At 28.7% G+C, this 12,478-nt stretch overlaps 1 protein-coding gene across 3 annotated transcripts in view; it reads right to left on the bottom strand.

Annotated features, from left to right (window-relative positions):
* Window positions 1-1,031: 1,031 nt before the first annotated feature.
* The window catches only part of herc3 (HECT and RLD domain containing E3 ubiquitin protein ligase 3), a 70,443-nt gene continuing 58,996 nt past the window's right edge, over window positions 1,032-12,478 (bottom strand). For all 3 annotated transcript variants that reach the window (XM_061881049.1, XM_061881048.1, XM_061881050.1), the window contains exons 21-25: window positions 11,713-11,779; window positions 11,565-11,647; window positions 6,617-6,800; window positions 6,442-6,544; window positions 1,032-1,558 (exon numbers count right to left, since the gene is read on the bottom strand). In XM_061881049.1, the coding sequence (XP_061737033.1) occupies window positions 1,350-1,558; window positions 6,442-6,544; window positions 6,617-6,800; window positions 11,565-11,647; window positions 11,713-11,779 (646 nt within the window). In that variant the 3' untranslated portion in view covers window positions 1,032-1,349. The remainder of the gene's footprint in view (window positions 1,559-6,441; window positions 6,545-6,616; window positions 6,801-11,564; window positions 11,648-11,712; window positions 11,780-12,478) is intronic.

Genomic DNA, 12,478 nt, shown 5'->3' with positions numbered 1-12,478 from the left:
ATACATGTATGTATGTATGTATGTGTATACATGTATGTATGTATGTATGTATGTGTATACATGTATGTATGTATGTATGTGTATACATGTATGTATGTATGTATGTGTATACATGTATGTATGTATGTATGTGTATACATGTATGTATGTATGTATGTGTATACATGTATGTATGTATGTATGTGTATACATGTATGTATGTATGTATGTATGTATGTATGTATGTGTATACATGTATGTATGTATGTGTATACATGTATGTATGTATGTGTATACATGTATGTATGTATGTATGTATGTATGTATGTGTATACATGTATGTATGTATGTGTATACATGTATGTATGTATGTATGTATGTGTATACATGTATGTATGTATGTATGTGTATACATGTATGTATGTATGTATGTATGTATGTGTATATATGTATGTATGTATGTGTATATACATGTATGTATGTATGTGTATATACATATACATATATGTATGTATATACATGTATGTATATATATATTGTAAAAAAAATTACTATCTTTTATTAGAATGATAAAAAATGAAGACCTAACTGTCATAAAATGAATGTAAAATCACAATATTTTTTGATATTTTTACTATTGTAAGAATACTTAAGCAGAAGAAGATGGATGGATGGACTATTTTTGGGACAGAAAATATTTATATTTTATTCGCGTAATATTAAGACTTTAATCTCTGAAAATCTATTTTTTTAATCTTAAAATAATTTAATACTCAAATTACATTTCAAATGATTATTTTACATTTTTCTACTTAATTCTTGCCAAATTTAGTCCCCTAAAATCCCAATTTTATTTATGATTACTATAAATATTCCACACAGCGCGGATTCTAGTTCAAAGTAGTACTTTTTTTCTTGTACTTTACGTCGGTCATAACTATTGGTATTCCAGTTATGAGGAGGAATGTGACCCTTAAAGTTGGCTGTAAACAATATTTTATTCTATTATTTCCTGTAATCATTAGTAAAAGGGAGATTTACAACACATAGAATATAGTTATGTTTTTTATTCAGGTGCAAAAAAAAAGAAAGAGCTGCTTTAATAAAATATTTGGAACATATAAACAATAAGGAAAAATAGAATGTCATAATATAAAATACATTGCTTTTCAAACAAACGACGGTGCTCAGATCTCCCAGCAAAACAACAGCCACTTGAACGCCACAGTGTAACATTGGAGATGCCAAACATGAAGAAAGATGAGTAGTTAACGTTAAATAACAGATTTGACAATTGCATGGGCCCTTGGAAGAAGAGTAGACCTTTTTGATACGGGCGCCAATGGGGAGTCTGACCTTTGACCCCGCCGCTAGACCAGGCTGAAGCCCTCGTACTGCTCGATGGCCTGAGTCAGGCGGCGGCGCAGGACGTCTTTGGTGTGGTAGCGCGGCATGTCCAGCAGGTTGTAGCAGGTGTGCGCCACAGGCAGGTGCTGCTCGTCCGCCGCCGTCGACTGGATGACGATCTTCAGGCTGGCCATGCCGTGGATGGGGATGCGGTCGCTGCCCGTCAGGAACACTGCATGGCGGCAAACGCACGCAGACGTCATTTTGTGGAACGCGGACTTACTTAGTTGTATTTCGGAATATTACTCGCTTGTCACAATTTTTTCCGATGAAATTGTGACATACTACACAACCAGAGTACATTTGTAACGATCTAAAAAGTATTTTTAACAACTCATGACATTAAATCAAATTTGTAATTAAAATTGTACGAGAAATAGCTTTCACATATTTTCGTAATATTACTCGCTTAATTCTTTTTTTGATGAAATTGTGACGTATTACACAACCAGAATACTATCTAAAAACTTTTACGTAATTTTAATAAATCACGACATACGAACGAATTTGCAATAATCTAAAATTTTATGAGAAATAGCTTTCACATATTTTCGGAATATTACTCGCTTATTGTCAACTTTTTACGACGAAATTGTGATGTACCACACAACCAGAGTACATTTGTAACCATCTAAAAAGTATTTTTAACAACTCATGACACTAAAACAATTTTTTAATCTAAAATTGTACGAGAAATAGCTTTCGCATATTTTCGGAATATTACTCTCTTATTGTCACAACTTTTTCCGACGAAATTGTGATGTTATTACACAACAAGAGTACATTTGTATCCATTTAAAAACTTTTACGTAATTTTAATGAATCACGACATACGAACAAATTTGTAATCTAAAATTGTATGACAAATAGCTTTCACATATTTTCGGAATATTACTCGCTTATTGTCATAACTTTATACGATGAAATTGTGATGTATTACACAACCGGAGTACGTTTGTAACGATCTAAAAAGTATTTTTAACAACTCATGACATTAAACATTTTTTTTAATAATCTAAAATTGTACGATAAATAGCTTTCAAATTTGCGGAATATTACTCGCTTATTGTCACAACTTTTTCCGACGAAATTGTGATGTATTACACAACCTGAGTACATTCGTATCCATCTAAAAACTTTTACGTAATTTTAATGAATCACGACATACGAACAAATTTGTAATCTAAAATTGTACGAGAAATAGCTTTCACATATTTTCGGAATATTACTCTCTTATTGTCACAACTTTTTACGACGAAATTGCGATGTACTACACAACCAGAGTACATTTTTAACAATGTAAAAAGTATTTTTAACAACTCATGACATTAAAACAAATTTGTAATAATCTAAAATTGTACGAGAAATAGCTTTCAAATTTTCGGAATATTACTCGCTTATTGTCACAACTTTATACGATGAAATTGTGATGTACTACACAACCGGAGTACATTTGTAACAATCTAAAAATTATTTTTAACAACTTATGACATTAAAACAAATCTGTAATAATCTAAAATTGTACGAGAAATAGCTTTCGCATATTTTCGGAATATTACTCTCTTATTGTCACAACTTTTTATGATGAAATTGCAATGTACTACACAACCAGAGTACATTTATAACTATCTAAAACCTTTTACGTAATTTTAATAAACTACGACATACAAATTTGCAATCTAAAACTCACATAATTTCGAAGTATTACTTGCTTATTGTCACAACTTTTTACGATTGGTTGTATAAGACGTCACAATATAGAGTACATTTGCAACGATCTAAAAATGTTTACGTAGTTTTAACAACTCATGACATTAAAACAAATTTGTAATAATCTAAAATTGTGCGAGAAATAGCTTTCACACATTTTTGGAATATTGTTAGCTTACTTCTTTTTGTAACAATCTAAAAACTTTCACGTAATTTTAATAAATCACGACATACGAACAAATTTGTAATCTAAAATTGTACGAGAAATAGCTTTCACATATTTTCGGAATATTACTCTCTTATTGTCACAACTTTTTACGATGAAATTGTGATGTACTACACAACCAGAGTACACTTGTAACGATCTAAAAAGTATTTTTGACAACTCATGACATTAAAACAAATTTAAAAAAATCTAAAATAGTACGAGAAATAGCTTTCACATATTTTCGGAATATTACTCGCTTACTACTTTTTTCAATGAAATTGTTACGTATTACACCACCAGAGTACATTTGTAACTATCTAAAAACTTTTACGTAATTTTAATAAATCACGACATACGAACAAATTTGCAATAATCTAAAATTTTACGGGAAATAGCTTTCACATGTTTTCGGAATATTACTCGCTTATTGTCACAACTTTTTACGATGAAATTGTGATGTACTACACAAGAGTACATTTGTAACTATCTAAAAACTTTTACGTAATTTTAATAAATCACGACATACGAACAAATTTGCAATAATCTAAAATTTTACGGAGAAATAGCTTTCACATATTTTCGGAATAATACTCGCTTATTGTCACAACTTTTTACGATGAAATTGCGATGTACTACACAACCAGAGTACATTTGTAACAATTTAAAAACGTTTACGTATTTTGAACAGCTCATGATATTAAAACTAATTTGCAATAATCTAATATTGTACGAGAAATAGCTTTCACATATTTTTGGAATATTACTCGCTTATTGTCACAACTTTTTCAGTGTGAAATTGTGATGTACTACAAAACCAGCGTACATTTGTAACAATCTAAAAACGTTTACGCATTTTTAACAACTCACGACATTAAAAAAAATTTGTAATAATCTAAAATTGTACGAGAAATAGTTTTCACATACTTTCGGAATGTTACTCGCTTATTGTCACAACTTTTTACAATGAAATTGTGACACACTACACAACCAGAGTACATTTGTAACGATAAGAACGTTTACCTATTTTGAACAACTCATGACATTAAAACAAATTTGTAATAATCTAAAATTGTACAAGAAATAGCTTTTTGGAATATTATTAGCTTACGTCTGTTTCAGATGAAATTGTGATGTACTACACAAGTACATTTGTATCCATCTAAAAACGTTTACTCATGACATTAAAAACCATTTGTTGTAAACTAAAATTGTATATGAAAAAGCTTTCACATTTTTGGAATATTACTCGCTTATTGTCACAACTTTGTCCGATGAAATTGTGATGTACTACACAACCAGAGTACATTTGTAACGCTCTAAAAACGTTTAGGTATTTTGAACAACTCGTGACATTAAACAAATGTGTAATCTAAAAAAGTACGAAAAAAAACTTTCACACATTTTTACAATACTATTTGCTTATTTGTTTTTCTGATGAAATTGTAACTTTTTACACAACCAGAGTACATTTGTAACGATCTAAAACAAAAACGAGAAGTAATTGTCTCAACAAGATATAGAAAATCATTTGAAAATTTTGCGATACTTTTTGCTCCTGATGACAATTGTTTCTATTTAATCAAGACATATTGCATATTTGTAATTATCGGTTTGAATGTGATGAAAAATGTGGGAATTGGGGAACTGTGAAAAATTTGGAATTTTCCGTGTGAATTTTTGGGAAAATGTTAAAAGGACGTGAATGTTCTGAATGAGTTTATTTTTCAAATCGTTTGAGAAATGTAACATTTTTAAAAGCGATGGTATTAAGGAATTCCTGGAATTTTGGGAAAATCTGGAATTTTTCCAGTTTGAAAAACAACTTCGTTTTTTGTCCTCATTAAGAGGAATATTTGGACTGTGGGACGGTTGTAGTGGGTTGAAAAATGTGGAAGGAGTAGTCGCCAGAAAACAAAAATGTCAAAAAGGGGTTTGGAAAAAACGGGAATTCTGGGAATTCCTGGAATGTTTTTGGACTTGAAAAAAATATAGCTTGAATGTCCAGTATGAGTGGAATATGTTGAAGGTGGAATGGTTTGAATAGGTTGAAAAGTGTGGGGATTGTGCAACTTTGAAAAATGGACCATTCATTTCAACGGGACTTTTCATGGAAATGTGGGAATTTTGGGAAAATGTTAAAAGATGCTAATGTCCTGAATGAGTTAATGGTTGGTTTTGGAATTTTTCAAATCGGTCGAGAAATATTGAAGTAATAACATTGAACATTTTGGAGTTGGAACGGTTTGAATGGGATGAAAAATGTGGGAGTTGTGGAACTTTGAAAAATGCCCCATTCATTTCAAAGGGAAATTTCATGAAAATTTGGGAATTTCGGGGAACATTTTCAAAGATGTGAATGTCCTGAATGAGTTGGAGTAGTAACACTTTTTTTTATTGAAAAATGTTATTACGGAATTTCGGGAAAAGCTGAGAATGTTTTTTTAATTGTTGGAGAGCGCACAATTTTGAACAGGCAGAATATTTTCGAGTTGGAACGGTTAGAATGGGATGAAAAATGTGGGACTTTGAAAAATTTCCCAATGGGACATTTCATGGAAATTTGAGAATTTCAGAAAAAGTGGGAATTTTGGGGGAAAATGTTAAAATATGTCAATTTCCTGAATGAGTTGGTGTTGTAATTTTTCAAATGGGTCGAGAAATGGTATTAAGGAATTCCTGGAATTTCAGGAAAATCGGGAATTTTTCCAGCTTGAAAAAACAACTTAGTTTTTTGTCCTGATTAAGAGGAATGCTTGGACGGGTGAAGTGGGTTGAAAAATGTGGAAGGAGTAGTCGCCAGAAAGAAGAAAAAAAAGGCAAAAAGGGGTTTGTAAAAAATGTGAACTCGGTAAATTCCTAGAAAGTTTTGAAGTTGAAAAAATGGTTGGAATGGTTGGAATGGGTTGAAAAATGTGGAAATGGAAGTTTGAAAACTTGCCAATTAATTTTGAATGGGGGAAAAAATGGCCTGGAAATTTTGCAGTGATATTGCTAGTAAGAGTTGAAGTAAAAGCAACAAATAGGAGTTTGGACACTTTGTTGTTGCTTAAAAGTAAATACATGAATTTGAAGTTTAGTTCCACTCCAGGCCTGTAGGTGTCAGTAACGTATCTGTGTGCAATGATTTGTTGGCTTACATAAAAACTGCTTCTTCTTCTCCTCCGGGAAGTCGTGAAAAACCTCCCAGAAGAATCTCACGGTGGGATGAGTGGCTGAATATTCTCCTTTGTACTCGGCGTTCTGTAGGAGACGCAAAATATTCCAATGGCATATTTAGAACAAAATAACGGAGGTGCATTTTGGTAGCGTCACCTTTTCCATCTCGTCCCAGTTGTAGTTGTTGTTGCCCACCACCATGGCCATCAGCTCGGATGGCTGGAAGAGCGACAACACGTCTCCTCCGCACACCTTCAGGAAGCCCGAAGCAAAAGCCGAGTACTGATCGCTGACGGAGTCGCAGAACACGTAGCGGAGGTACGCCTCCACAAACTCCTTTCTAAGAGAGAGAAAAAAAAGACAACCGGAGAGTTTAAGTTAATAAAAATATATTTTTTCCTACAATAGCAGTAATATATATATATATGTATGTGTTTATATATGTATGTATATATATATGTATGTATATATATATATATGTATATATATATATGGATGGATGGATGTATATATGTGTATTTGTATGTATACAGTATATATGTATGTATACAGTATATATGTATGTATACAGTATATATGTATGTATGTATATATATCTATGTATGTATACAGTATATATGTATGTATGTATGTATATATATCTATGTATGTATACAGTATATATGTATGTATGTATATATATATCTATGTATGTATACAGTATATATGTATGTATGTATATATATCTATGTATGTATACAGTATATATGTATGTATGTATGTATATATATCTATGTATGTATGTTTACAGCACAAAAATACGACGGAAGAAATGTAATGATAGCCGAAACTTGTCAGATACAACATTTTACCTTACTAGCTTATATAAATTAACCATTTCTAAATACACGTCAGTAGGCTAAATGAACCTCTTCAACATGTAATGATAGTCACTACGTTAATATTTTCAACACAATAATGATATTTTCAACACAATAATACTGATAGTCAACACGTTAATATTTTCAACACAATGAATATTTTAATGTTAATATTTTGAACACTATTTTCAACACAATGATATTTTTAACAGATATCTTCAACAATAACAATATTTTCAACACAAAATGATTTTATCAACATGGTAATATTTTCGACACAATAATGTTGAATATTTTAACGTTAAAATTTTGAGCACTATTTTCAACACAATAATGATATTTTCAACACAGATATTTTCAACAATAATAATATTTCAACAATATTTTCAACACAATAGTAATGATTTGATCAACACGGTAATATTTTCAACACAATAATACTGATAGTCAACACGTTAATATTTTCAACACAATAATGAATATATTAACGTTAATATTTTGAACACTATTTTCAACACAATGACATTTTTAACACAATAGTAATGATTTTATCAACATGGTAATATTTTCAACATAATACTGATAGTCAACACGTTAGTATTTTCAATACAATGTTGAATATTTTAGTGTTAATATTTTGAACACAATAGTGATATTTTCAACAATAATAATCAACAATATTTTCAACACTTATAATTTCAACACAATAGTAATGATTTTATCAACATGTTAATATTTTCAACACAATAATGACTATTTTAATGTTAATATTTTGAACACTATTTTCAACACAATGATATTTTTAACTCTATTTTCAACCATAATAATATTTTCAACACGAATATTTTCAACACAAAAGTAATGATTTTATCAACATGGTAATATTTTCAACACAATAATGTTGAATATTTTAACGTTAATATTTTGAAGACGTTTTTCAACAGAATAATATATTCAACACGATATTTTCAACACTAATATTTTCAACACTAATAATATTTTCAACACTGATATTTTCAACACAATAATGAATATTTTAATGTTAATATTTTGAACACTATTTTCAACACGATGATATTTTTAACACTGATATTTTCAACAATAACAATATTTTCAACACAGTATTTTCAACACTGATATTTTCAACACAAAATGATTTTATCAACATGGTAATATTTTCAACACAATAATGTTGAATATTTTACGTTAATATTTTGAGCACTATTTTCAACAGAATAATATATTCAACACAATGATATTTTTAACTCTGATATTTTCAACCATAACAATATTTTCAACACGAATATTTTCAACACAAAAGTAACGATTTTATCAACATGGTAATATTTTCAACACAATAATGTTGAATATTTTAACGTTAATATTTTGAAGACTTTTTTCAACAGAATATATTCAACACAATATTTTCAACACTAATATTTTCAACACTAATAATATTTTCAACACTAATATTTTCAACACAATAATGAATATTTTAATGTTAATATTTTGAACACTATTTTCAACACTGATATTTTTAACACTGATATTTTCAACAATAACAATATTTTCAACACAAATATTTTCAACACAGTATTTTCAACACTGATATTTTCAACACAAAATGATTTTATCAACATGGTAATATTTTCAACACAATAATGTTGAATATTTTAACGTTAATATTTTGAAGACTTTTTTCAACAGAATAATATATTCAACACGATATTTTCAACACTAATATTTTCAACATTAATAATATTTTCAACACTAATATTTTCAACACTGATATTTTCAACACAATAATGAATATTTTAATGTTAATATTTTGAACACTATTTTCAACACAATGATATTTTTAACACTGATATTTTCAACCATAACAATATTTTCAACACTATTTTCAACACAAAATGATTTTATCAACATGGTAATATTTTCAACACAATAATGTTGAATATTTTACGTTAATATTTTGAGCACTATTTTCAACGGAATAATATTTTCAACACAATGATATTTTTAACTCTGATATTTTCAACCATAACAATATTTTCAACACAAATATTTTCAACACAAAAGTAACGATTTTATCAACATGGTAATATTTTCAACACAATAATGTTGAATATTTTAACGTTAATATTTTGAAGACTTTTTTCAACAGAATAATATATTCAACACAATATTTTCAACACTAATATTTTCAACACTAATAATATTTTCAACACTGATATTTTCAACACAATAATGAATATTTTAATGTTAATATTTTGAACACTATTTTCAACACGATGATATTTTTAACACTGATATTTTCAACAATAACAATATTTTCAACACAGTATTTTCAACACTGATATTTTCAACACAAAATGATTTTATCAACATGGTAATATTTTCAACACAATAATGTTGAATATTTTACGTTAATATTTTGAGCACTATTTTCAACAGAATAATATATTCAACACAATGATATTTTTAACTCTGATATTTTCAACCATAACAATATTTTCAACACGAATATTTTCAACACAAAAGTAACGATTTTATCAACATGGTAATATTTTCAACACAATAATGTTGAATATTTTAACGTTAATATTTTGAAGACTTTTTTCAACAGAATATATTCAACACAATATTTTCAACACTAATATTTTCAACACTAATAATATTTTCAACACTAATATTTTCAACACAATAATGAATATTTTAATGTTAATATTTTGAACACTATTTTCAACACTGATATTTTTAACACTGATATTTTCAACAATAACAATATTTTCAACACAAATATTTTCAACACAGTATTTTCAACACTGATATTTTCAACACAAAATGATTTTATCAACATGGTAATATTTTCAACACAATAATGTTGAATATTTTAACGTTAATATTTTGAAGACTTTTTTCAACAGAATAATATATTCAACACGATATTTTCAACACTAATATTTTCAACATTAATAATATTTTCAACACTAATATTTTCAACACTGATATTTTCAACACAATAATGAATATTTTAATGTTAATATTTTGAACACTATTTTCAACACAATGATATTTTTAACACTGATATTTTCAACCATAACAATATTTTCAACACTATTTTCAACACAAAATGATTTTATCAACATGGTAATATTTTCAACACAATAATGTTGAATATTTTACGTTAATATTTTGAGCACTATTTTCAACGGAATAATATTTTCAACACAATGATATTTTTAACTCTGATATTTTCAACCATAACAATATTTTCAACACAAATATTTTCAACACAAAAGTAACGATTTTATCAACATGGTAATATTTTCAACACAATAATGTTGAATATTTTAACGTTAATATTTTGAAGACTTTTTTCAACAGAATAATATATTCAACACAATATTTTCAACACTAATATTTTCAACACTAATAATGATATTTTCAACACTAATATTTTCAACACTGATATTTTCAACACAATAATGAATATTTTAATGTTAATATTTTGAACACTATTTTCAACACAATGATATTTTTAACACTGATATTTTCAACAATAACAATATTTTCAACACAGTATTTTCAACACTGATATTTTCAACACAAAATGATTTTATCAACATGGTAATATTTTCAACACAATAATGTTGAATATTTTATACGTTAATATTTTGAGCACTATTTTCAACAGAATAATATTTTCAACACAATGATATTTTTAACTCTGATATTTCCAACCATAACAATATTTTCAACACGAATATTTTCAACACAAAAGTAACGATTTTATCAACATGGTAATATTTTCAACACAATAATGTTGAATATTTTAACGTTAATATTTTGAAGACTTTTTTCAACAGAATAATATATTCAACACAATATTTTCAACGCTAATATTTTCAACACTAATATTTTCAACACTGATATTTTCAACACAATAATGAATATTTTAATGTTAATATTTTGAACACTCTTTTCAACACAATGATATTTTTAACACTGATATTTTCAACCATAACAATATTTTCAACACAAATATTTTCAACACAAAATGATTTTATCAACATGGTAATATTTTCAACACAATAATGTTGAATATTTTACGTTAATATTTTGAACACTATTTTCAACAGAATAATATTTTCAACACTAATTATATTTTCAACACAATATTTTCAACAATGATCTTTTCAACACAAATATTGTCAACACAATACTGGGTTCGTCCTTACCTGTTGTGTTGGTCCACGCTGACGTGCTGTCCTCCTGGGATCAGCTCCTTCACCTCCGTCACGCTGTAGTTCTCTCTGGTGATCTGACAACATCTTATATTCACTATGACAGCACCTTTTTGACATTAGACCAAGAAGAAGCACTCACTGCAAAGTTGAGAAGAAAAGTCTCCTCCACGTCGCTTCCTTCATAGTCCAAAAGTTGCTGAAGACTCCTGCGGACCCAAAAAGTTCCAGACTGACTTGCCAAAACCTCGCAATGATGAAGGTAATAAAAGTACATAGACTAAAATAGACAATTGAGGCATGGTATGGAACAAAACACTGATAATAACAATAATAGGGAACATCACTAGAAGTACAGTAACACCCGCTCTGGGCTTTTTAGAAAGGTGTTTATTTGAGGCGAGGCCTCTAATTTGAGGACGTACAATTTTTATTTTTATCTATCTGGATTCAAATAGCTATTACAATTAGTTTGTGGACAAAGCACCTGACGTTTGAGGCACAGCATCTCGTAGAGCGAAGGTCTCTTATTTGAGGAAATAATTACATCTACTTCCTTTTTTTCCCCCAATACTAATAAAACACGTGTTTCTGTACGATACACTTGACGTCTGAGTCAGCGTTTTTTGAAGAGGAGGCCACTTATTTGAAGAAATACCTACTTTCATTTCAATATTGATGAAGCAAGTATTGTGTACGATGCACTTAATGATTGAGGCATGGCATTTATTGGCGCGGAGGCCACTTAATTAAGTAAAAATGATTTATACGTTTATTTCAATACTGATTAAAACAAGTGGATGTACAATAAAAGCACCTGACATTAATGGTGTTTATGGCGGCAGATGCTACTTATTTGAGGAAATAATGATCTACTTTTATTCCAATACTAATGAAGCAAATATTTG

The sequence above is a fragment of the Nerophis ophidion genome, linkage group LG20 (assembly GCF_033978795.1).
Source record: "Nerophis ophidion isolate RoL-2023_Sa linkage group LG20, RoL_Noph_v1.0, whole genome shotgun sequence".
Classification (NCBI taxonomy): Eukaryota; Metazoa; Chordata; class Actinopteri; order Syngnathiformes; family Syngnathidae; genus Nerophis; species Nerophis ophidion.
This window is presented reverse-complemented; position numbering and strand designations above follow the sequence as displayed.